General features: G+C 54.6%; 1 protein-coding gene across 2 annotated transcripts in view; it reads right to left on the bottom strand.

The window, feature by feature from the left end:
• XKR6 (XK related 6) overlaps positions 1 to 23861 on the bottom strand; it is a 91548-nt gene extending 67687 nt beyond the window's left edge. For both annotated transcript variants that reach the window (XM_055141998.1, XM_055142005.1), the window contains exon 1: positions 22664 to 23861. In XM_055141998.1, the coding sequence (XP_054997973.1) occupies positions 22664 to 23400 (737 nt within the window). In that variant the 5' untranslated portion in view covers positions 23401 to 23861. The remainder of the gene's footprint in view (positions 1 to 22663) is intronic.
• Positions 23862 to 27012: the final 3151 nt, after the last annotated feature.

Genomic DNA, 27012 nt, shown 5'->3' with positions numbered 1-27012 from the left:
CCAGAGAGCTGCCGGGAAAGGGCAGGGGACCACGCCGCAGTGAGCCAACAGCTGTCTCCTCTCAAAGGGAAGCAGGGCAGGTGCCCCCAACTGCTGGCGCCTCATGGTCCTAATGTCCCCAACGGCGATTGCAAAAGTCACGCGCTCACACAGCAAAGTGCTGCAGGCAGGACCAACACCGTAACGGGAGAAAACTCCCTTTTTCAGACTTATAGGCTAGCATATTTATTTCAAGCGTGGGCCCGCGGGGAGCCACACCTGCAGGTGTGCCCACTTGCTGCCCACGCTGACGGGCCAGGGCCGGGGCACCACAGAGGTTAACTATGGCTCAGAGGAGCGCAGGCAGGACGGAAGTGCTGACAAACATCAAAGGCCTGCACTCCTCAGCCTGCGGCCCGGAGTCCCGTGTGCAAGGGCCACGAAGAAAGGTCACGCCACTCGCTGCCGCCCGCTGCAGGGGCCTATTCAAGGCCGAGCAGGCTGGTGCACAAACGGGCCGAGGAGTGCAGCTAGAAAGAGCCGCAAGCGCAGCGCCGGCCTCTGATCCTCTCAGGCACAGCCCCGCCACTGTGCAGGGATTGTGTGCGGGGCCGCCCGCCCGAAGGAGGCCAATTACTCCTGCTCGCCAGACTTCCCTCCTCTGCCCCCTGGGGCCCGGGCTCTGTTCCCAGCACCTCGGCAGCGCTGCCGAACCTTCCCTCAGTTCCCTGCCCCTGCGTTTATGCTCTCGCACTCCTCTCCCCTCTGGGGGCCTGTGGGGAGAGAGAGATCTGAGAGGGGCAAGGAAAAAAATAAAAATGCAACAGCAGGAAAATTCAGGAGGAGCTGGTTTAAAGCCACTGCCACACAGACCTGCGGCTCGCTCCTTCCACAGGACATGGCTATGAAACAGAAGAGCCGCGGCCTAGCCCCAGCAGCGAGGGGCTTGGACTCGACGTTGGCCCCTGGCCCCGCCCACTCAGGCCTCTCTAAGCTGGAGCAAACCCTCCTGAGACCCTCCCAACGGACAGGGCCCCGAGCGCACAGCAGTCCAACACCTTCACCAAGAACACAGACCAGAGTGACCCTGACCCCAGCGGGCCTAATAACCACCCCCGCCCTCCCCCCCCACAACACACAGAGCAGGGCCCTGTTTCCCGGGGCGAGAACTAGCCTGAGTGAAGACCAACTGACCCTTGGGCTCCTAGGAGCACGGCGGCCACATCCCACATGCCACTTCTGCCCGACGCCCCCAGACAGACAAGGTGAGCTGCACAGGGGCGCGGGAAGCCTTGGCTCACTCGGCATAGACCGTCATTCCCTACGTCAGCTCCTAGCTTGCCCTCTGGAAAATGACTGGTGAATCCCAACCCAGCCGCCAAAAGACAGCCAGCAGAGCAGAGCGTGCCAGAAAGACGGCAGACGCTCATTCCCGCATCAGAATCCAGGACCCGCAGCCACAGAGGCTCCGGGCCCACGGGTGATGCCCAGTCCCCCCTGAATGCACTCCATCCAGCCGGTCAGCAAGGGCTCACGAAGCCGCAGGCAGAGAACCCTGCCGACAGCCTCCTTCCACACCTGCACGCACCAGCAGTGCCTGGCGTGGACGCTGGTGGGGAGCAACTTGGTCCAGAACCAACTGGAAAGGCGCCCGACAGGCCTGGACCCTGGAGGCAGAGGGGCAGAGGGGACCCCTGTCCTCTGCAGACCTGGAGAGGCACAGAACAAAACAATGTGGGGGGACTCAAATAACCACCAAGGGAAAACCCAATCTGAGGGGGACGGTGGCAAACCAGCCAGGCTTCTGAGCTTCCACCCTCACCGCGACCAAAAGGTCAAAGAAAGGCACCAAGGTCAGAGTCCACTGAGCCTGAATTCCAGAGAGCACTGTGATGAGAGCACTGGCCCGGGAAGCCACCAGGGCGCTTCCTCACCCATCCTGGCCCATGCATGCACCCTGCTTTGTTCACAAACTCCTGGGGAGAACTCTGTACCCCATGTGGGGCCACCATGACCTTTGGGGGTCTCTGGGCCCCCGTGTCAGGCCACTGAAGGATGGAGGAAATCTGCCTCATCACCTCTCGAGGTTAAAGAAAAGGCTGGAGCGACAGCACAGCGGGGAGGGTGCTTGCCCCCCCATGCAGCCAACCTGGGTTTGCTTCCCGGGACCCTCCATGGTCCCCTGAATCCAGCTAGAGTGATTGCTGAGCACAGACAGAGCAGGAGTAACCCCTGAGCACTGCTGGGTGTGACCCTAAACCACCCCCCAAAAAAGTTCCAGCATCACAGGGCTCAGCAAGACCCACCTGAGTACCTGCCAACGGAAATGCAGACCTCGCCATTGCAAGACTTGCTCACACGAGTGACGGCGACAGCGCCAGGCACCCACCAGCCACGGTGCGCAGCAAACACGGAACAGCCACGTGAGCACGCGTCACAGAGCCACAAGTGGGAGGACGGGACTTGCTGCAGGATTCCCCGAGAAGGGACCCTCCCACTTTCCATGCACCGGAGGGGCACAGGAGGAGACCACAGGGAAAACCAGAACACAGACAGGCTGCACGGGACGGCTGTGAGGACAGTGGGCACTCTGATGCCCACCTCCAACTTCCTCGAGTGACCAGGAACCACGGCTGCCCTGGAAGGGCTGATCCACAGTGTGGCATGAAGGGAAGAGGCCGTGCTGGGACACTTGGTCCAAGGCGAGCACCCAAGAGAGGCAACCCGCAAGCGTCCGCCAGATGCAATGTCCAGCGCACGGCTCTCTTCCTCCGTGCCCAGGCTGTCCAGGTGGGCGGAGGGTGGCGGACAGTGCTTCCTGGGGTCCCTCGGCAAGGCGACCCAGGCCTGGGCACCGGCTTCCACCTTCACACATGTCCCGGCCAGGCCCCATCCCCAGGAGCCCCTGCAGACACCATCCTCTCCCTGACGAGTCCCTTGCTCCGCGCTCAGCAGATGGCAAGAGACACACGACAAAACCCACAGGCTCGAAGCCCGCGTGGGCATGTTTACCGCACGCTCCCCTCCAGAGCAGCTGCGCGGGCGTGGCCGTGAGGAAATCCGAGCGCTCGTCCAACTAATGAAATCTCTTACGAGCCGACTCGGCAGACTCCAGAGAGGGGGAGCTGCCAGCTGCCGCCTAAACACTATTTTCCAACATCTTCTGAAGGCTAGTACTTACTCAAATAGACTTTTAAAAGAAAATGAATGTGAAATATTGTAATTATTAGAAGATTATTATAATTAGACCTTCTGTTCTTGCCTCTGATTCAGGGAACAAAGTGGCTGGGACTGTGGCGAAGGAGGCCAAGTCCTTCCTCGGGGCTCAGGACACATCCGCCCACCTCTGGCCCTCACCTCGGCCCTGCAGAGGGCAGAGGGCACAAACAGGCCGGCCGTGTCTCTCCCCACCTGCCCCACAGCCCCAGTCCCTGCTGGCAAGGGGACACTGGGCCCGAGTCCCGTCCAAGAGCTCCACTAGTTCTTCCCCTTGTCCTCGGGTGATGTCATCCCACCGAAACACGGGCTGCATGTGTGCTGGACCGAGTCTGCACCGTCCCTTAGCCACCCAAAGACACAGCTTATCCACCAGATAACAAGCTCCATCCGCTGTTCCCTCCTGGCCAGGCCAAGGACACCAACATGGCCCCTGCCAGTGTGCTTGTGGCCCTCTGCCACTGCACAGAGCAAGGACTCAGGGATGGGGACGGCTCTGCCTCCTTGCCCCACTCCAACGTGACAGGATAGGGATCTGCAGCTCTGCCAGCCACCCGGGGCTCCAGCAGCAGCCCCGACTGCCAGCACCGGAAGGAACAGACTCAGGAGCCCCCCCCCCCCCCATTCCACCACACCAGGAAAGCTCGCGCCCAGTGCTCCCTCTCTCTACTAGCGCTTATGGGAGTCTTGCTCACACGTTTGCTCTCCTTTCCCCTATTTCTGTACTAAAACCCCATAGACAAAACAAACAAAAACGGGGGGAGTGGGTGCTGGACGAAGGGCCAGCACTGGGCTGAAGTGCTCGTCTTACACAACTGACCCCAGTTCAACCCCTGGCACTCTGAGGTCTCCTGAGCACCTCCAGGTGTGGCCCAAACGCCCAGAAAGGGCCAAAGCAACCACTCAGGCCTGGTGGCAGCCTGAGTGACACCCCAGCCGCTGACACCCCAGCCCTCACCGGGTAGCGGCTTCACTGTGTCTGACTCACGGCCAAAGCGAAGCCAAGCCAACAAAACTCCCAGGTACGCTGCCCCCCACCCACGTGCCGCCCAAGCCCCGGCAGCCACACCCACAACCTGCACCAAGCGGCACCACAGCTCACGGCCAATCTCAGGAGACGCCCGGTCTGTCTGCTGCCTGAGCGCCCGCGGGAGCACAGCAAACCCAAGGGAAAGTGGCGCCAGCACCCGCCAAGCTCAGTGAGCGGGAACAGGAAGAAACAGCTCAGCACCCCCCAGACGATGATCTGAATGACACCACCGTGAGAGAGAACCCTTGTCACAGACTTTCATTTTCTTCAGCTCTTTAATAATTCCGTGTATCATTCTGTTTAAAGAAGCAACATAAAATAAACTTTGTGCCTGCAAAGGGGACAGGCTGGGGGAGGGGACAGGCTGGGGACAGTGGTGGAGGGAAGGTCACACAGGTGGTAGGAGGGGTTTGGGAACAATGAATGCCCGAAACAACTGTGGTGCAAACAACTTTGTAAAGCACCGTGTTTAAATTAAGTTGGGGGGGGGGGGAATTCCCCCAAACACAGCAAATTTCTGGGAGACTTAAAGAAACGAAGAACCCAAGGAGGAAAGTGCAGGTTTTACCGGGCACGCGAGCTCTGGCGGGGCGGCTGGAATGGCGCACTCAGGCCTGCTGGGTTATCAGCACTCTGTCCCTCGCTCCCCCCCAGCGGCGCCGCTCATCTGGACGGCAGCCACGGAAGAAAGGGCTGGAGGGAACCTCGACCGACCCCGGCTCACTCGCAGTTTTAAGGGTAAGAGACTCAAACCACCCGAGCCAGCCAGCTGCAGTGTGGAGGTGTGATGGGTGGGCGTCCAGGGCATCTCGCCCTGGGCACTGTGTCCCCACCGCGTCCCCGGGAAACAGTCCATGGGGCAGCTCGGGGAAGAAGCCCAACTCAGGCCGGCGTTCGGAGACCACCCTCCCCCACACCCGGCTTCCAAACAATGTGTCTGGCTCGGTGGCACTGGCCGAGCTTCCTCGGTCAGCACAGTGAAACGCTGCCCTGCCACACTGGCCCGCCCCCCAGATGTCTGGGAGAGGTGACCATGAGCCAGAGCAGGGAAAGAACAACAACGCGGTCCAAAGTGCCGACTGCACCTTCCCTGGCAGAGGTCCAGCTGCGGAGCAGGCATGTGGGCCCTGAGAAACGATGGCTCGGAGGGCGTGCTCACACACAGCCTTTATCTCCTCGAATCCCTTAGGATGCTACAGGAAGGCGTCTACGGCTGCGTCGAGTTTGCAAACAGCCTCCTATAAACATGTTAAGCACTGATGTTCTGACTTTTAATCAGGCTGTACTTCAAAAAACATACCTCTTGACTTTGGCTTTGAATAGGGGTAAGGCCACTTATTATACCAACATTTACCAGTATGTAAATAAAATTCACAGTGCCTCGTTTTTTTTCCCTGCTTCATTTCAGTAAGAATGGCTACTGGGAACCCATCACTGCTGTGTCTGGGGCCGCGTGTGGTGCTGGGCATGGGGCCCTGTGCGTGCCTGGCACAGACAAAATCTTCTAGGCGACCTTCCTGGCCCTGTTCCTCTAACTGCGTTACCATCCTCACCTCCTGTGGGGAGAGTATTTTTTAGAACAGCTCATCGGACTACTAGCAAGAAAAGGACGCGTCGGGCAGATCCTCACCTGGGGCCGGACACACTGGCCATGAGCCGAGTGAGTCCCCACACCGAGAGCTCATGGCACAGCCACTGGCTGAGTGGCCCCGTGACCACCTCTACCCTTCCCGCTCCACGGCTCGCCTGACTGGAGGGATCTCGGTTTCACAACGCTTCCTGCTGCCCGCTCCCACCTGGACTAGGGCCTCCCAGTGCTGGGAAACTCATGCGAACTCCGGCCTGCGGGGCCAGAACGCGGGCCAGGGCCCTGCCAGAGGGACTTCCCGAGCAGTGATTTCCGCTATTAAACGGGCACAAGGCCTGGCAGGGAGAACGGTTTTGTTTGTTCATTCGTTTGTGTGTTGCCTCTGTGGGCAGCATAAGAAAAAAAATCATCTATTTGGAGGATTTATAGGGTCCTTTTTTAACTGAAAAAGCACACGATGTGAACTCGCTGTCTTGGCCATTCTTTCCGTTCAGTGGCATGACAGGGTCTACCTGGGTCTGTAACGTTTCATCTTCCCCAAGCCCCGGTTGCTCCCTATCCCTGGCACCCAGCAAGTCACGACGTCCCTGTGAACGCTGCCCTCACCGTGGGCTGGGGCCCCATCCCTGAAGGGGGACTTACTCCCCCTGCACATCGCTTCTTCTCTTCTCACTCCCGGCCCTGCCGAGATGCCCCCGCAGTCTGGCTCTGAGCTGCCAGGGGCTGGAGCAGCTGCGTCTCACTAGGAGCAGTGCGGCCAGGACCCCTGAGCACTGGGTCCCCTCATGGCTGCCCAGCAGATGGACGTGCGCAAGGCTGCAGGGAGCCTGGAGCTGCTGTCCAGCCTGACTGCCCTTCCCACATTTTCCAAGGTGGGTGCGAGTCCAACTCCTCAGCATTCCACCAGTACTTGCCCTTTTCTGGTCTATGCTGCCCAACTCTGAAAAATCATCACTCCAAACTAAACTACAGTGCGGAGAGCTGCAGGCCTGTGCTGACTAACCAGACTATACAGTCGCTAAAGCAAATATTTCAGAAGACACACAGGTGGGCTTATGAAAAAAAATGGAAAAGGCTCCAAATGCAGTTTTATTTTTTAATTTAATTTAATTTTTATTTTTTGGGGGCCGGAGCGATAGCACAGCGGGTAGGGCGTTTGCCTTGCACACGGCCGACCCGGGTTCGATCCCCGGCATCCCATATGGTCCCCCAAGCACCGCCAGGAGTAATTCCTGAGTGTAAAGCCAGGAGTAACCTCTGAGCATTGCTGGGTTGTGACCCAAAAAGCAAAAAATAAATAAATAAATAAAAATAAAAATAAAATAATAATAATTTTTATTTTTTGCTTTTTGGGCCACACTTGGAGATGTTCAAGGCTTACTCCTGGTTCTGCACTCACGAATGACTCCTGGCCATCCTTGGGGGGCCATCTAGGATGCTGGGGATTGAACCCAGGTTGGCTGCATGCAAGGCAAAGGCCCTACCCGCTGTACTATCACTCCGGCCCCTAATGCAGTTTTAAACAAAGTATGCACAACATACCACGTGCCCAGAGTACTGACTCTGGGCCTGACTCCGGGACAGAAGTGAGTTTGCTCTGGTCATGGTCAGACACGCTCACAGGGCCCTACAAAACTCTAGGTAGCGAGGCCTGGCTGAGGCCCTTGCTGTAGCACGAGGTGGACCCGGGGTCAGTCCCCAGCATCTCGACTAGTCCCCCGAGTCCCACCAGGACCGATCCTTGAGCACAGATGAGTATGGCACCAAACTCCTCAAAAATTAAAAAATAAAATTACAACAACGAGATAAATGAAACAATTTAGCGCACACAGCATATGTCTGACCTATAATACTCCATAGCTTCTGTTAAAGGTTTCAATGTAGAGTTTTTATTCAAGTTGCAATTTGTAGTTTGAGCTCTAAAGAACAGTCATCTGAGAAGAGCTAATTACTCAGGCCACAAATTCCTGGCTTTTAGAGCAAAGAAGGGTCCTCATCTGGAACCCTGGCACAATGTCAACAGATGAGGATATTATGTAAAGGAATATTAATTATTAAGAAACCTCTAAATAAGTAAACACATTATTTTACAGTTTCTCATAATCTAATTTTTGAAAGCCAGTTAAGAAAATGTGATCTAAATAATAGTCAAAATTAACAGAGCAAATATCTTACAGCAGTTGACTGCTAAACCTTCAATGCCAGAGCCGTATGTCTCTATTTCTTAAATATTTTATGGATTTCAGTAAGAGCTTATAAAACATACTGGCATGTTTTGATGAAAACATTTTAGTTTCAGTTTCACATTAAGTCAGTAAATTTAGATGCTTCACAGAGACTTTTCTGATAATCTGACTACACCCTCAGTGATTATTTCCATACCAGAGTCCATTAGGTTAGTAACATAAAAAAATTTTAGTGTGAATTTCTAAATTTAAGTACAACTTTCACACTTTTTTAGGTCTGTATAATTAGATTTATGAAAGAAAAATGAAGTTGTGCCTTTGGGGCGGTTCCCCAGAGGACAGCCAGCATGGGCCCCAAGGACAGGCACTTCCGGCTCCATACGCTCAGGTGTGGGCAAAGATCAACAACTCACACCACCCCCAGGCACAAGGCACCACACGGGCCATCTGCACTGGATAAAACTTTATGTGAAGAAATGTTATTTAAAACTCGAGTTATGGGCTGGAGTGATAGTACAGCAGGGAGGGCATTTGCCTTACACTCGGCTGACTTATGTTCGACTCCCAGCATCCCATAGGGTCCCCCGAGCACTGCCAGGAGTAATTCCTGAGTGCAGAGCAGAGCCAGGAGTAATCCCTGAGCATGACCAGGTGTGACCCAAAAAGCCCAAAAATAAAAAGAAAAACAAAAACCTCAAGTTGCATTGCTTCCATATATTTTATTTAAGGGCTGAAGCAATAGCACAGAGGATAGGGCGTTTGCCTTGCACACGGCTGACCCAGGTTCGGTTCCTGTCCCTCTGGGAGAGCCCTGCAAGCTACCGAGAGTATCCTGCCCGCACGGCAGAGCCTGACAAGCTACCGGTGACATATTCAATATGCCAAAAACAGTATCAACAAAAGTCTCACAATGGAGACGTTACTGGTGCCCGCTTGAGCAAATCAATGAGCAGTGATACAGTGATTTCAAGTATATTTAGAATAAATCACACATGTAATAAGCTGACCCTTTCTAAAAGCTGACAGTTCTTGCACCTCACAGATTAAAAGGAGGGGCTGGCTGGCTTATCACAGCAAGACACTATGGCGAAGGATGATTTATTCATTTGTATAGGTTACGTGAGGCAGAGGTCTGGCGTGGTAGAGACCTCAAATTACTGCAGTAAAATATAAATCACAAGTCTCCGAAAGAGGGGCCAGAGAGATAGTCCAGCGGGTGAGGTGCTTGCCTTGCTTGAGGCCAACACCCCAGATGGTCCCCCAAGCCCTACCCAGAATGATCCCTGAGTGCAGAGCCAGGAGGAAGCCCTGGGCACTGCCAGCTATGGCCCCAAAGAAAGCTTCCAAAGGAAATGGCCTCTTCTCACTGTCACCCAGCCGCCTGCCTCCCTCAGCCGCACCCAAAGGCTAGGAGAGGCTGTGGAGGAGACCCTGGCTTCTGGAAACTTCCACAGGGGATGTCTCTGTCCACACCACCAGCTTGCTCTACGGTGACATTCTGCCTAGGCAGGTACCACTGCCCAGCACCCCAGTCTCATGGTGCCACGAGCGTCTCCTCACCAAGGCTGCACCTCACAGCACTCGTGTGCCGGGACCCCCTTCTGCACTCTGGCTGGAGCCCCTGAAACATCCGCTCTCTCAGTTACGGTCCTCTCTCTGCCATACCACACCACGTATCTACTGCCGTTCATACTTCTACTGAATTTGGAAGTTTCTCCCGATCATCCTTAAAAACCAAGCATGACAGGAAAACAGATTGTTTACACTGCTGAGCGCCTGTTTATCCCACCCGTCAGCCCCGCCTTGTCGCCTGGCTACTGCTGCTCTTTTCCTGTTCCCTGTAGGCGCAGATGAATCTTAATTTGAGATCCACGACAATCACACTCCACAAGTACCAAAATCCGCACCTGCCCTGCTGCACGTGTGAGCCCTGCATGCCGGAGAGTGGAGGGCTCCGGTGAGGTGGAAAGGCCTCTGCACTTGCTAGATGGAGTTAAAGGCCCCAAAGCCTCGCGCGGAGAATCCCGGCACTTACCCTGGAACTTTCCCATCGAGAGCTGCGACTCACTCAAGGACTGTCTCCTCCATTCACAAAACAGGCCCCTGGCCCCAGAAGCCTGCGCCTGCCTCAGGCAAGATGGGCATGACACAAGGTCACCTGGAAGTGTGGGGGCTCCTGGGCGCTTACAGGACAAGATTTTCACACGTATGAGTAGACCTGTGGAAGCCTGACATTTGTCCCCAAGCCCGCTCCTCCAGTGGACAGGCACTGGCCGACAGGGGCTTCACGTCCAAGCAGCCCTGTGGGCAGTGGAGTGACCTCTGATGTGAAAGCCGCAGGGCAAAGAAAGAAACAAGCCAGGTGACCCGGGCAGGATGGAGCAGTCACCCATGGTGCCGTGGCAGTTTCATACAGACGGCCATTCTGCTAGTGCCGGTGGTAATCGTTCAGGTTCCAATCACCCAGAACAAAAACATCTTGGGGTGGGGATGGGGTGGCTGGAGCAATAGCACAGTGGGTAGGGCACTTGCCTTGCACGTGGCCAACCCGGTTCGATTCCCAGCATCCCATATAGTCCCCCGAGTACCACCAGGAGTAATTCCTGAGTGCAGAGCCAGGAGTAACCTCTGTGCATCACTGGTGTGACCCAAAAAGCAAACACAAAAACAAAAACATCTTGGGTAGTCCAGCCCCAAACCCACGCACCCCCACGTGTGGCCACAGACCCAGAGGTCTTTCAGGGACACGCACCCATGTGATGGTGGGGATGAGTGGGCAGGAACGGAGATGGGGAGCCAGAAACGCCAGGTGGACAAGCCCAGCGACATACCTGCCAAGCCCCTCTGAGACCCTGTAAGGAACCTGGCAAACGCCGTGTCAGTCAGCCCCAGACGAGCACCTGCAGGCACCCTGAGGTCCCAAGCACAGGGCGAGGGCCCCGTGGAGCCAGGCGCAGAGCCCAGAGCTCTGTGTTCCCAGCTGGGCAGCACCCCTGCTTCCCACTCCAGCCTCATGATGCCGTCCTCACGGGAAGCCGCACAGCAGCCCTCCTGGCGCTGGAGAGCCCCGAGAGGCTGCTCCTCTCTGCAGGAAAGAAGGAATGCCTTTCCCGCCGGGCAGCCGGCAGGCGGTGCCTCCCAGCAGGAGGGCAGCACCCTCCACGCCCGCGCTGTGCCCTCAGGACAAGTGGAATGCCAAATTTGGGATCCTGCTCGCCTGACGCACATCACAGAGACCGGAAGGCTCCATGCTGTGGGGACCCACCCAGGCGCCAAGCTGTGGCTGCCACCGCCTCCGCTGGGATTTCTCACCCCGGGCTTCCCAGCCACAAGCTCCCAGGTGTCTCTCCTCTGCCACAGCGATTCCTAGAAGGGTCTCAAAGGGACACGCCCGGTGTGTTGCGGAGTCCAGGATCTGAGCTGACTCAGCATGTGCCGGCACGAGGCAGGCGCCCTCGCCGTGCTCTCTTGGCAGCGTGCAAAATGTAGTCAGGGCTGGCTGTGGCCGGCTGCCTCCGACCCGTCTCTGATGACACCCACTTAGTACCCAGCAGGTCGCTTCTCCCCTTTCATGAGCCAGTTTCTTCTTAGGAATCCTATCCTTGGCATGGATTTCAACAAATAGAACATCTCTGAAAATCCGAGAGGTGAAATTCAGTCTGGATTGAAGATCAATTTTCCCAGCACAGTGAACTGCCTGTAAACTGGCATTCCTGCGACGGAGCGGACTCAGGTTAACCGTGACCTTGAAGGCACTTCCAACTTCCCAGGCCGATTCTCCCTCAAAGAACTGATCCTTTGCTTTACCGCTCTGATGCTGCCTCCTACTCTGGGCCTCGAGTCCAGTACTGGGCAACTCACACGCCACGACGCTGCTCTCAAACCCACTAGTGCTGGTGACCACTGAGAGGGACGCCAGAGCCTCCTCCACGCATCCAGCCCCGCCCCTCCGGGAGGCCAGCGCCACCACACCAAAAGGAACTTCAGCAACTCTCCTGCAAGTCCCTTCTCCTGGAGAACCACGATGACCGTGAATGCTGGGAGAAACCCACCTCCCAGCGGTGGCTCTCCCTGAATTCCAAGGACCGCCCCAGACCTTGCTAATCCCAACCCTGCAGTGGACCCGAACATCAGATTTGGGATTACCCCAAAGCGGAAATCCAAGTGCACAGCCCAGCTCTGGAAACAAGTAAGTTTTAATTAATTACAGCCGTAGGCAAAGAGGGATGCTTAGAGTGTGTGGGGCGGAGTATAAGGCCCAGTACAGCAGGGTGGGGGGAGCAGCAGCACAGTGGGGAAGGTGTTTGCCTTGCACGCGGCTGACCCCGGGTTAGATCCCCGGCATCCCATGGGGTCCCCCAAGCAGTGCCAGGAGTGATTCCTGAGTGCAGAGCCAGGAGGAAGCCCTGAGCATTGAGCATTGGCAGGTGTGATGCCCCCCCTCAAAAAAAAAAAAGGAGACCCAATGGAAGGTGGGGGGGTGTTTAATGATGCAGAAGCTTCAGGGGTGGAGAACAGTCAAGAACGTGGTGTCGGCCTGTAGGAATCTCGCAGCCACAGGTGTCTGCACCCACCACAGAGAGCGGGAGAGTGCCCCAGCAGCCCGGCACACTGCCCCACAGGGCAAGCCTTCCGACTGCGCAGGTCTCGTGCTCGGCCTGGACACCTCCAGAGTCTCATCCCCCTTGCGTGCAACCCGGGAAGCCAAGCCCTGAGCACAAGGCGCCTCCTGCACGCAGGACAGCGATCGGAACAGGAGCCAGTGGGCTGCGGCCTCTGCTCCAAACCCCAGCACCAGGCACGTGACTAACAGGCCCAGGAAGCCGATCTCCTTGCCCACATCACAGGTACACAAAGCGCGCATGGATCGCCTAAGACGGTGCTTTTCTCCCCCCACCCCATGACTCTGGGAGGCCTCGCCCCACTCTGGTCATCTCTGCTGACCGCCATGGCCCTTCCCCTCCGGTCACAAACACAGAAATCAAACCAGACGGATATTCCCTCCAGAACTTTGGGAGGCCAAACTCTCAACACATTCAAAATCCATGGTGCCCATATTCGTCAAAATAGGGTAGATTCCGCGTCCACACACGCAGCCCCAGGGCAGCAAAGGCTCTTGAGCTGCTTGGTAAGAGGTGAAAACCTCCTCGTACCCACAACTTTGTCCTGGAGCCAGACCAGGATAAGCAGGCTGCGGAGCCTCCTGGGAAACAGGGCCCCTCTGCTCAGGTGCCCCAGGAGGCCGCTGACCCCAAAGCGGAAATCCAAGTCTGACACCAAGAGACCTGGCCACAGGGCTATGACCAAGAGACAAAGCACAGCCTGAGAAACAGCCAGTCAGCCCGGAACCCTGTGTCGACAGTGGCAAACAGCAAGCAGCAAAGCAAAAACAGAAAACAGTCCTTTTGATCGGATAACGAGGCCTGAATGATTGAGCACCTAGATGAAACTTCAAGCTTACCATCCAAAGGACAAACGAAATTTGCAAGGGAAAAAAATCAAGCACTTCAAAACAAGGGAAATAAGGCTAGAGAGGTGGCTCAGTGTCAGAGCACGCACCTCACAGAGGTGAGGGCCAGGGTTTAATCCCTGCACCACCAACACACACACACACACACACACACACACACACACACACACACACACACACACACACACACACACACACACACACACACACACACACACACACACACACACACACACACCGCGCCTCACCACCCACCCCCAGAATATGCCTTGACTCTGCAGAAGTCAGCAGTAGGAGTCTGTGAGACAGCACAGAGGGGGAGGGCACTCGCCCCACATACGGTGCACCCACGGTCAATCTCTGGCGCTTCACACAGTCTGCCAAGCCGAGCCAGGAGTGACCCCTAAGTGCAGAGCCAGGAATAAACCCTGAGCACCTCTGGGGGGGAGAGAGAGGACAGAGAGAGAGAGAGAGACAGACAGAGAGAAGAGATCATTTTAAGTTAACAAAACAAGAGCAATACATGAATTATGATTCATTTTGTTCAGAGGGGGATGAACTATAAAAGAGATGGTTGGCACCACTGAGGCTCTAGCAGATGCTTTGGGAGTGTTATGGAATGAATATATGGAATGAGTTCCTGCTGATTTTTTCAGATGAGCTAACGTTACTGCAGCCATGTAGAGTAATTCTAATAATCTGGTATTTGAGAAGTGTGGAAAGGGGCGCCCTCAGGACGGATGTGACACACGCGGAGACAGAGCGACCTGTGACAGAAACACGCATGTACAGTCCCACGCTCTGGACTTCTCAGCACGCTCAAAAGCACCCGCGGCGAAGACTGGACCACAGACGAGCCCCCTGGCCCAGCTCCCCACGGCTCCAGGGCCCTAAGCCTGTGGCTGGCCAGTAACTGGGCCTCCTGCACGAGCCTGTGGCCTCTCATCATGCCATGACAGCTGACAGGAGAGGGGCACGGCTGCTCACTCACAGACCCGGGTCTGAGCCCGGCCGGTTCCTTCTGACCCCTCATGTGCCCCGAATAGTCCAGACGCAAGGAAAAGGGGCAGACAGTGGGAGAGAAAGTCTCTGTTTCCTGAGCCCCGGGTAAACGACCCCCCCAACACCACCACCGAGACCTGCTCTGTCCCCTTCCTGTGAGCCGGATACTCAATCTCCCCATCACAATGAGGACCGGGCAGCCAGCCCAGGCTCAAAACCTGATGACCAAGATAAAACAGAAGCTGATTCCTCATGTTAAAAAAAAAAAAAAGTATTCCATTAAAAACAAAGTTTTTTTTAACCACCTGTTTGATACTCCAGATTTTAAAGCACATTTTATATGTATATGTATGAAAGACTGTTAACAGCACACAAAACGTCTGTGGCTTAAGGTCTATTGAAAAACAACGCAAAACATCTGATCTACCCACATTAGAAAGGAAAAAAATCTAAAGTTAAATTCTACGCAGAAATGCACTGGTGTGCCCTGTCGGAACACAGTACAGCAGGTAGGACGCTCGCCTTGCATGCGGCCAACCCGGGCTGGACCCTCCTCATTCCCTATGGTCCCCCGAGCACTGCCAAGAATGATCCCTGAGTGCACAGCCAGGAGTAACCCCTGGGCACTGCTGGATATGGCTCAAAAACAAACAGAAGGCTTTATATCACTGCTACAATATTCATTGACCCCTTAGAGCAAATCCCAGCTCTCCCCAAAATTCAACTTAAACAAAAAAACAAAAACGATCTGTACTCTATACTAATCTAAATACTATGAAAAAAATTTTAATTTAGTAAAAAAAATGAGGTAGTTTTTCTTTTCTTTTTTTTTTAACAAACACTAACTTCTTGGGGCTGGAGTGATAGCACAGCGGGTAGGGCGTTTGCCTTGCACTCAGCCAACCCGGGTTCGATTCCCAGCATCCCATATGGTCTCCCAAGCATCACCAGGAGTAATTCCTGAGTGCACGAGCCAGGAGTAACTCCTGTGCATCGCCGGGTGTGACCCCAAAACCAGAAAAACAAACAAAAAAAAAAAAACCCCACTAACTTCTCAACATTAAAGACACATACCAAATAATAAATCGCTGGAGACTTCAAAATCCTTTCCTAATAGGGGCTGGAGTGATAGCACAGCGGGTAGGGCGTTTGCCTTGCACGCGGCCAACCCGGGTTCGAATCCCAGCATCCCATATGGTCCCCTGAGCACCGCCAGGGGTAATTCCTGAGTGCAGAGCCAGGAGTAACCCCTGTGCATCGCCAGGTGTGACCCAAAAAGCAAAAAAAAAAAAAAAAAAAAAAAAAATCCTTTCCTAATAATAAAATTAACCTTAATAAACAATACAGAAAGCCTCCTAAACATGTAACTGATAAATGCATCACTTTCACTCACTCTAACAGTAAAAGTTTTAACCAGATTACAAAAGGGACTACTTTGAAATACTTAAATTCTGGCTAAAACCACAAATTCACAAAATCAGCTACCAAACCAGCAGAATTAAGTTCCTCAGAAAGTCTAATGTGCCATGAATTTTAACATTACAGAGACATAAAATGCCCATAAAAGAAGCAAAGTGATTGGAAGGAATGAGAATGTATCTATAGGTCAAAATAAAATGGCAGGACTTCATAGCAGATATTAGGAAAACTATGAACTTTTAAATATTGAATTGTTCAAAACCTTGTCTGAAATACCGTCCCTCAAACTTCAGAGCATGGGCAGCCACAGACTCAGACTCTGTAAACCTGAGGGAACCTTGTGTTTGCTCCGTTTGACTCATCTGGCAAACGAGACCACAGCTCACAAAGGACAAGCCTGACCCCCCTCTCTCTCTCTCTCACACACACACACACACACACACACACACACACACACACACAAACACACGTGTGCCTGTGCATGAGCTCCAGGGCACTCACTGGAGGCCTGTCCTGTCCTCAGGCTCCGTCCCAGTCCCTGAGCATCACTCACGAAGCGCTTTAGGCAATGATGTGGGTTTTATTTGGGGACCAGTCCTGGCAAGGGACAGAACCAGGGTTTCCCCAACAAGGCATGTGCTCCAGCCCTGTGAGCTGTCCCCGATTCCTCACCGGCACAATTCATAAATCTTTCAGCGTCAAATACAAATATTCTGGACCGGACCGGAAATGTAGCTCAGTGGCAGAGCTCTTGCCTTGCGTGGAAGTGACCCCTGGCACCCTCATACCAAACAGAAAGACACAGACAGGGAACTTCTTTTCTTGTTTTGGGGCCACGCCCAGCAGGGCTCAGGGGTTACTCCTGGCTCTGCACTCAGGGATCACTCCTGGCAGTGCTCATATGGGATGCCAGGGATCAAACCCGGGTAGACTTCGTGCAAGCTCCCTCACCGCTGTATTCTTGCTCCAGCCCCACAAACAGAGAACTCTGGCTGGAGGGCAGGCATTACCAGACCATGAGCTCACTGGGGTCAGGACAGCGGGGGGATTCTTCCTGAGACCCTCGGTATCACCAGTACACCACTACTTCTACCTGAGCTCATGTCAATGATGGATCTCAGGGGTAACACTTGGCCCAATCAAAGCAAATGATGTTAGAAGACAGAAATAAAGTGCTTGTGATTTCCGATATGCACCTAACTGGATTCCAGGGTGCTAGACTTCTGTAATACACTTCTGATATCTCCTTTCTAGATTATTCTGCAGGAATTTTCATCCTATTTCCTTGAAAGGGAATCACAGATGTCAAATATTTATTCAACTAGCCCTAAGAAAAGGAGAGCACAGGGAACCGGCTTCCTGACCACTGACCATCCACCTCACACATCACGGAGACAAGGCATTACAGGGACCCTCTGGGGCCCAAGAGCGCACAGGGGGGAGATGCTTGCTTTGCACGTGCTGTCCAGTGTTCAACCCCCGGTACCCAATACAATCACCCAACGCCGTCAGGAATGGTCCCTGAACTGAGTCAGGAGTAAGCCCAGAGTACCGCCAGGTGTGACCCCCAAAACACAGGCCCCTTCTGACGGCATCCAGGGCTTTGTCTACTGAACAATTATAAATGAGCCTACAGGGTCTCCTGGTGCTTTCAAATGAATCCATGTTTACATCTTTAACCCTTTGAGGGTGTTTATACAAGGAAAAGACCACTTCCTCCCCTATAGGGTAATCAATAGATCAGATACCATTTGTCAAATCCCCCTTCTTCCCTCTGCTGATGAATGCACCTCCCCCACAGACCCGGCCTTTCACTTCCCTGGCATTGGCTCCTGACACCAGCCTGCTCCCCGGGCCGGTCCCCAGCACCACTCTAGACAGCAGACTTGGAGACTTTACACAGATTCAATACTCCCAAGGACTTTTTCTGGACAACTCAAAAATATTTGACTTTTCTCAGATGAATCTTTCTTAAATGTCCTTTCAAAACATCTTCAATGAGTGTCTTTCACATCAGAATCCCGTTAAATTTATAAGCGCTTAGCAATTTCATTTGTATGGTACCAAGTAAATGGCAGCTTTCTGGAGTCCTCACACCGGGCCTTGGGGGCGGCCCCCTGAGGGGAGGCCCTTTTGGAAGGCGACACATTATTAAATCACAAACCGAGGCTGGCTCGGGGACGCTACAGATCACTTGTCCAATGCCTCTGACAACCTTGACGCTGTAAGATGGGTATTTCGGGTGCCACACCAACTCGCCCACCAGCCTGCTCTTCAGATTCATGACTGACTCTCCAAGCGGCTAAAACCCAGGACCACCCCCACACCTGCTGAAAACTCGGGGCACCCTTGGAGGGGCCAAGTCTCAGCCCTGCTGCAGCCCCCACACACACTGCCAACACACAACAGCCTAACCTTGCTGCCTTGCCAAGAATTTCTGCAGGCGCGTCCTGGCTCCACAGAGCCTGACGTTTGTGGGTCGAGTGGCTGCACACGCGGCCACACAACACCTACAAGTTTCACAGTACTGAAATTCCACGGGGGCACAGCAAGTGAGATGAGAAAGTAAGGTAAAAGCCAGTGACACCCAATCAGCAACCACAGACTCACCTAAGAACAAACAGCTTAGTAAATCCTACAAGACTCCTCCACAACACTGCAGCGTGCAAGATAAGTCGTATCAGTGGTAAGATACGACTATTTTCACAATTTTTCTAAAGTACTGAAGTAGTTTTGATAAGTCCTCTGGCCATTTAGTTCTAACAAGTGATATAAAACAAACTATCGCGTGCCTGTTGAAAGGGAAGGCTCCGGGGTGGTTGGGGAAACAGGGACAATGGTGGTGGGATTGGTGTTGGAACACCAAAAGCCTGGAACAACTGTATTATGGACAATTTTATAAGCCAAGGTGGAGAGAAGGAGAGAGAGATTAAGGCCTGTCACTACTTCTTGGGGCACAAAAAGGTGAAGAAAGAAGGGAACCACCCTCAGTAAAAGTGGCTCTGAACTTGAGGTTCAAACTCCAGGCCCAGGACAGGCCAGCGGTTAGGGTTCAGCTCCCAGTGCACTCGGTCCCCCAGGCATGCCCAGATAGTGCCCTGAAGGCTCTGTGCATGGATGGGCACCACCGTGGAGTCCCCAAGCAACGCGACAACCTCAGGTCATGACACTGAACTGCAGGCCAGGCTGGCCAAGCATTGAGGGACCTCCTGAACACCTCCTGGGAGTCTCCCCACATTTTTAAAAAGAATGAGACGCACACCTGCGCAAAGGGAAAACAGAGGGCACCCTCGGAGCACACCCAAGTCAGTGTCAGGCACTGCTGGGCACTTCCAGTTCCAAGGTCACCTGGTCAGAACAAGCCTCAAAGCACAAGCCCTTCGACTCCCCGGGGTGACGCTGACCCAGCAACAGCCTCCAAATGGAGCCCACCTGGCCCCAGGGAGAATCCCAAACCAGGCCCCACAGGTCTCTCAGAACTTACAGTTGCATCTGTCATGGTTCAACGCCCCGGGCCTCCTCAGGCCCACACAGAGCCCAGCAAAGGGCCCACTAGTCCAGTTCAGAGCGTTTCCAGACACCCCTGCAGGTGCTGGGCTCTGGGGTGGGGGGCAGCGGGAGGAAGGGGGGCAGTCTCTCACCTGGCCCAGCAACTTCTTATGTGACTGAGGTCCTGCAAGAGAAAATAACCCTAAGACACACTCAAGACCACCAGTTGGCGTCCCTGTGCTCATGAAACTTCTTCCTCTCCATCCTTTACCAGAGACCCCCGCTCCACCCATGTCCAGGAGAAAGAGCCACCAGCAAGCGTGCGGAAAGGAAGTCCTGCTTGGCACTGGAGAACAGGAGGTGCAGACAGGAGTGAAGGAAGGGGGAACATGACCCCAGCGCAGAGGACAGCCTCGGGCTCAGGAGACACAACACTGCAGTGTGCAAATAAGCTCAGACCTCCAAGAAAATGATCTCACTTTCTAATAACAACACCGTGGGAGAGCGAGCCCAAGTGACTCACTTTCCTGTGAGTGACTCATCCACCTGCGATCCCCAGGGAACGCACCTGGAAAACAGAGCCAGGGCCAGACCTCCGGGCACTGTGTTCTCCAAGGGGCACAGGGCACCAGCACTGTCACCCAAGGGGGCCAGATGCCCCCAAAACTACTTCCCTAGGCTCTGCAAAGCTGCCGGGGAAAGAGGCTGAACTTCCTGTCTGGACAGGAAAGGCAACAGGCAGGGCTGTCTCCCAGCTGGCAGCCAGAGAAGGAACTTTGCGTGATGCCCTGCTGCAGCCAGGCAAGGCTAATCGGATTCTACTGCGAGTCAGAGAAGGAGGGTCAAGACAGGTACTCCTCGCCTGCTGCTCGGCCAGGCAGCCTGGCTGCACCCACATCTTTCCCGGAACATGGCTAAGTCACACAGTAGAACTCCCAGACCTTTCAGGCTGCCACTGGCGCTCAGGCACTGAGCCCTGCCCTGCACCCGTGAGGTCCTGGATCCCCCAGAGAGAGAGAGAGAGAGAGAGAGAGAGAGAGAGAGAGAGAGAGAGAGAGAGAGAGAGAGAAGCACCCGTGCACATGCGTGCGCGCACACACACACAGAAGCACATGCATGCGCGCACACATGCACGCACACACACACACACACACACACACACACAAGGGCATGAACCTTCTAAAAGTTCTGGAACATGACCAACCTTTTTGTCCCATGACCACATGAAAGCAGCAAACATGATCGAGAGAGCAAGCGTAACCCCAAAAGGCATGCAGTGAAATTGAGATATCGGACCCTTAGAAGCATCAGCAAGTCATTTGCAGGTTAAAATAAGCGAAGGCAGAGTCTGTGCCAAAGTCTCACATGTGATGCCACACGGCCCCAGCCATAACGGTGCTAGAGAGCAGAGCCAGTTCCTAGAGTATTTCAAGCAAAACCAACTTACTGGGAAAAACATATGAACGTAAACCCTGCCTCAGTATAGCTATGTTAGAAGAAATTTCTGGAGTGCAGTAGAATATCTTTTAATAACAACTTTATGAAACATTTAGGGACATTATTCTTGTCTTGCCAAAGGACAAAAAAACAATACACTAACAATTCAGGTAGCAAAATTACAGGCATCCTTATTAAACACACACACACACACACACACATACACACCTATATCGACCTTGAAAATTAAAGGAAGACCAGGAAAAACAAGAGCACAAAATTGTTTTAAACTAGAAGAGACAAATTTGCACTTAAAACGTACTTTCACTTAAGCCTCCAAATTTAAAACTTCCATTTTACCTAGAGAATGATCAGGTGAGTAGGAGGGAATCATCTGGGCTTTTAAAAGCTGTTAGGGCTGGAGACATAATACATGGGGTAAGGTGCTTGGCTTGCACTCGGCAGACCTGGGTTCGATCCCCAGTATCCCACAGGCCGCCCTAGCACCACCAGGAGTAATTCCTGAGTGTAGAACCAGGATATCCTCTGAGCATCATGAAATGTGACCCACAAACAAATCAACCCACGCTGTGAACGTAAATCCCAACTGCAGGAAGTCCAAAATCTTCCCAATAAGTATTCAGATGGTTCACACCCGGCAGGACTGAGGGGTAGCCCTGCCGTAGAGGGGGGAGAAGGTTCCTAGGAAATGCTCATCCACAGTCCCCAGTAGCCAGTCCCTCTTCCCACTCTCCTCCCCATTCCTCTGGGCAGCACACCAAACTGCAAGGACACCAAGAACGGGCATCCCCAGTACCAAACACACCTGGGTACCCCCAATACCAAATACCCCTGGGGAACCCAAATACCAATGACCCCGGGGTACCCCAATACCAAACACGCCTAGGGACCCCCAGTACCAATCATGTCCCAGGGATCCCCGATACCAAACACCCAGGGTATCCCAATACCAAACACCCCCGGGGAACCCCCAGTACCAAACACCCGAGTACCCACGATACCAATCACACCTGGGTATCCCGATACCAAACATACCCAGGGATCTAATACCAAACACGCCCGGGGATCCCCAATACCAAACAAGCCATGTGCCCCAATAACAAACACGCTGGGGACCCCCAATACCAAAACCCCCAGGTACCCTCAATAACAAACACGCCGGGGGATCCCCAGTACCAAGCACCCCCTCTGACTCAGAGTGGGCTTGAGAATCCTCTTTGCAAGCATACTCGACGCCCCCTCCCAGGCTCCACACCAAATTAGTAAATATGAATCACATCCCCCCATTCTATCCCCTTTCTCCTTATAAGCTTAGAAAAATTACCTGCTGACAAACGCAGCCAGAAGGGCCAGCCAGAAAGGCCAGGCGCTCAGGCCCGGGGAGGGCCGGGCACTCGGGCACGTCCACTGTGTAGGCCGAGCTCCCGGGCAGGGACCCCCCACCCGGCGCCGCCCCCCGCTGGCCGGGGCGTCCACGGCCCGGGTCACACACACGCCGCCCAGCTGCGGGAAGCCCCGCGTGCCCCCGGCCTGCCCTGCCCCGGCCGGGCCCGCGTACCCCTGCACTGTCCTGCCCCCGGTAGGGCCCGCGTCCCGCCACATCCCCCAGCCCTGCCCTAGTCCGGCCGGGCCCGCGCGACCCCCGCGTCCCCCGCCCTGCCCTGCCCCCGGCCGGGCCCGCGTCCCCCGCGCGCCGCGCCGCGCGCCCTCGCCGTGCGGGGCCCCGCCGGGCCGGGCCGGGGGCTGCGGCGCGGGGAGGGGGAGGGGGCGTGGGCGGCGCGGCCCCCCAGCCGGTCCCCGGCCCCCCGGCCCCCGCGCCGGCTTACCTCCACACCTGGCCGAGCTGCAGCAGGTGGATGACCGACTGCCAGATCCACACGGACAGGCGGCACAGGCGCTGCGCCCCCGGCGTGGCCGAGCCCCCCGCGCCCGCGCCGCCGCGGGGGCCGTGCCCGGCGCCCAGCATGGGGGGCCCGCGGCTGCTGAGCCCCTCCACGGCGCCCAGCCCGCCGCCCGTGTAGTCCTGCACGAACCAGCGGAAGCTCAGGCTCTGCACCAGCAGCGACGGCACGAGCACGAAGGCGAGGGTGAGCGCCGAGCAGCCGTAGTCGCCGCGCCGGTAGTAGTCGAGGGCCAGCCACAGGTCGGTGCCCACGTCCCCGAAGAACACGAGCAGCGCCAGCACGATCCACAGGCAGTCGAGCCACGGGCGCTGCGCGGGCGGCGGCGGCGTCGGGGGGCGGCGCGCGGCGGGCGGCGGCGGCGGCCGGGACCCCCCGTCGGCGGCGGCGTGGGGGGCGGCGGCGGGGGCGCGGCGCGCCTTGGGCCCGAGCAGCGAGCGCAGGCAGGCCGAGCGGCAGCCCCAGTAGCACGACGAGCTGTTGCAGCAGTGGCAGATGTGCAGCGAGCTGCTCTCGCCCGGCTCCTCGCCGCCGCCGCCGCCGCCGCCGCCGCCGCCGCCGCCGCCGGGCTCGCCGTCCTCGTCGCCGCCCGCCGCCTCGTCCAGGTCGCGCAGCTGGGCGAAGCCCACCCCCGCGCCGCCGCCATCGGACTTGGCCGCCATCTTGCCTCTCTCCGCGGCTCCGCGGGCGGGGGGAGGCGGGCCGGGGCCCGCGCGCGCGGGGGGGAGCCGGCCCGAGAGGAGGCGGGGGGCGGGGAGCGAGCGGGGGCGCCGGCGCGCGCGGGGGGAGCGCGCCCGGGAGCCCCCGCCGCTTCCGGCCCGCCGCGTCACTTCCGGCCGGGCCCCCCAATCGCGCGGCGCCCGCCGCGCCCGGGCCCGCCCCTCGCGGCCAAGATGGCCGCCCTCCTGCGCCTCAGCCGCGGGCCGGGGGGCCGGGGGCTTCGCCCCGCCGGGGCGCCCCTCCCGCTCTTCCGTTGACCCCGAGACCCATCAGGTTGACCCCTTGGCGCGTCTGCACCCCGCCGGGCCGGCCGGGGCGGCCCCGGGTGGTCCCTGGAGCGGGCCGTGCCGGGCGCGCGGGGGTCCCCTTCCGCAGCGTCGCGGCACCCGGCGCGGCGCCCGCAGAAACGCCCCCCGACGCCTCCCGGCGGCCGCGGGGGCGGGGCCGGCGCGGGAAGGGGCGGGGCGCGCCGAGCAGGTGATGCCGTGTCACTTCCGGGCGCTGGGATGACCTCATTGTGGACTGGGACCCCATCCCCCTCCCCAAAGAAGCTGTGCCTCCCCCCCTCGGGCTGCCTCTGCAGCCGCCCCCTCCGCGTCCCTCCCGTTCCTCCCCGGGCCGGGGGTCCTGGAGACTGAGGGCGCTTGCATCCCCCACAGGCTATCCCTGAGACCCCCCCCTCCAGGCACGCCCCCTCCTCTTGCTTCTGCTGACCCCCCCCCCCCCCCGCCCCGTGCTCCAGTCCCGACAGCTCTGCCATCCTCGGTAGAGAGAGGAGGCAAGAAGTGGGAGAGAAATGGACTCAGATCATGATGAAAACCCACGCAAAGGCCGGTTGGAAGTCGGCTGGGCTGTCCTGGATGATGGAGCAGGGATTGAGGGGGTACACGATGGTGACCTTGGGTCTAGTTTTCTTCATTGAAATGGACTTCTACCCATTTTTTAATATACATAATTATCTGTGATTTCACAATTGGAACCTTCCATTGGAAAATTCAGCGTGTTGGTTTGTAGCCACTATTTCTTGTGGCTCTTGGAAGGTGCAGGGTGCTGTAAGCGCCAGGGCGTGCGGGGGGGGGGGGGGGGGGGGGGGGGGAGGGGAGGGGAGAGGACGGGGTTGTGTGGGGGTGGGTATGTGTGCATTATGCCTGTCAGTAAACATGGCCTTAAATGAGTCAAAATGTTACCCATGTGCTATATCATTAAAGTAGGTGCAGAGTACACTACTTAATCTTAACGGGACAAATTACCAAAGTGAAGCAGCACTGAATGGATTTGAATTCTAATGATCTTCAAGTCTATTTGAAGCCAGTAGAGCTGACCGCGTGGCTATAGTTGTTGCAAATAGGGTGAAAGGAGCATTTCAAAGTTTTTTTTTTTTTTAAATAGCTAAGGGATCTGAGAGATAATATAGCCGGTCGGGTTCTTGCCTTGCACGTGACTGACCCCGGTTTGATCCCCAGCATCCCATAGGGTTCCCTGAGTACAAAGCCAGGAGTAAGTCCTGAGAACAGAGCCAGGAGTAAGCCTGACCATGGCCAAGTGTGGCTCAACACCCGCCCCATAAAAAAAAAAAAAAAAGAAAAGAAACCAGATTACACTTTGAATTTTCTCATTGACCTTCGTTTTCATACTTGTGTGTCTGATTCTGTTTTCTCCCTTTAGTAAAACTTCCTAAAGATGCTGCTAACTTTGTTTGGAATGCTGAAGACACACACACACACACACACACACACATCAATGTTGAGTGTCACTGAGGGTCTGTGCAAGTACCTTTGAACTTTGAAGATTGTTGTTTTGAGGAATATTACGTCTAGCACTATTGTGCTCAGTTAAGTTCTGGAGATGGCAGGGCAAGATAAGGATTCCATATTATATTTTAGAGAACAAATTGTTCTGAGTGGTTATGCCAAGGTAAAACCTGTAAAGACATTATAGAAAGTACTCACAGAGTATATTTAACCAAGGGATGAGAGGTCCCATGATTACTATATCTACTTTTGGAAATTAGTCACATAACTGCCCTTTTATTTTCATACTGTGGTGTAAGCCTCTTTGTCACACACCCACCTTCCATGGTAGGAAAACTTATGCCCAAGAGGTAAGATTATTTCTGCATACAGGTGGGATTCTGTGTGTCTCTTCACTGAATTTAAGCAAATAACATCTCACAAAGATGGCAGAAGGAGTAAGGATGTCCAAGATTGAGTCCAGTTCCTTTAAAATAATGACATGAATCATGTGAACAGGTTAATTAACCTTCTAAAACCTCCATTTCCTCCATCGCAGAATAGGACTAATAGCTATGCTTTTGAAAAGTCATTGGGTGGATTCAAGGTAATATATTAAAAACTCCCAGCATGATACTTAAGAGTAAGCACTAAATAAATGAACTAATGTGGTAGTGCTATTACTACTGTTAGCATTATGTTTCCATCATACCAAGATGTAGTTACTTAAATTCAGTCATTCAGTGCCATCTCTATTTTGGTGTCTCAAAGTTAGTACTTCTACTAAACAAAACAAAAAAAATTTAATACATCTAGGAAATAAGTGCAATTAATTTGTGTTTTATAATGTATTTCCTCTATTTAAGCCTGTGAGGCTATGAAATGGATATGAATGCAGGCAACGATGGCATATTTATGATTCCTATTATCCCTGAAAGAACATAATCTAGTTGTGAAATTAGCAAAGTAAATTACACTCACTGTGGAAGACTGACAGTTGAGACTCAGTCCAGCGTGTTCGTTACTGTCGAAATTCCAAGTAGATCCACCAGGTTTCCAGAGTCCCAGGGATTTTTATTTATTTTATTTACTTGTATACTTTACATTTGCTGCTGCTTCAGTCATTTTACTATCCTGCCTCCTTTGGCAGGGACATCATAGAACCCAAGAAGGCTCTAAGATAAAAGTCAGTTACAGTGATGAAACCGGCCCCAAGACCCCCTGGCCAGACCCCGTGAGTCTGAGCACTCTCTGTACCTAGAATTGGGGGGCCTTATGCATTCCGAGGGGTCCAGCTCTGAGCACAATGGAGGATACCAATAAATATTGGTGTTAAATGGCCCGACTTATTGATTTTCCAGGTAACAGAAATTTACCTGGAAAATTGTATTTTACATTCTTTATGTACATATTTATAAAAAGTCACAGGTATTATTGAGAAGACTCGATTCTTTTGTAAAGGGGTGGTACTAAAAAAGTACCTTGTCTGCTATAATAGTGTGCTATTTAACCCTTTCTTTTCTTTTCTTTTTTGAGGGAGTATTGGGGGGCTGGATCACATCCAGTGGTGTCCAGGACTTACTCCTGTCTCTGAACTCAATGATCACTTCTAGCAGGGCTAGGGGGACCATATACAGTGTTGGGGATCGAACCTGGGTCAGCTGCGAACAAGGTAGAGTAAGCTTAATTACTGTAATAGCTCTCCAGCCCCAACCTGTTCTCAACTCTTACTTCTACTCATGCCAAGAGACTCTTGACTGTTGATGGCCTGAGCCATCCTGAATGCTTCTGCTGTTTTTAATAAATAGTCATTTTTAAATGTCT

The sequence above is a fragment of the Sorex araneus genome, chromosome 1 (genome assembly GCF_027595985.1).
Source record: "Sorex araneus isolate mSorAra2 chromosome 1, mSorAra2.pri, whole genome shotgun sequence".
Classification (NCBI taxonomy): Eukaryota; Metazoa; Chordata; class Mammalia; order Eulipotyphla; family Soricidae; genus Sorex; species Sorex araneus.
Note: the sequence above shows the minus strand (reverse complement) of the source record. Positions and strands in the feature narration are given on the sequence as shown.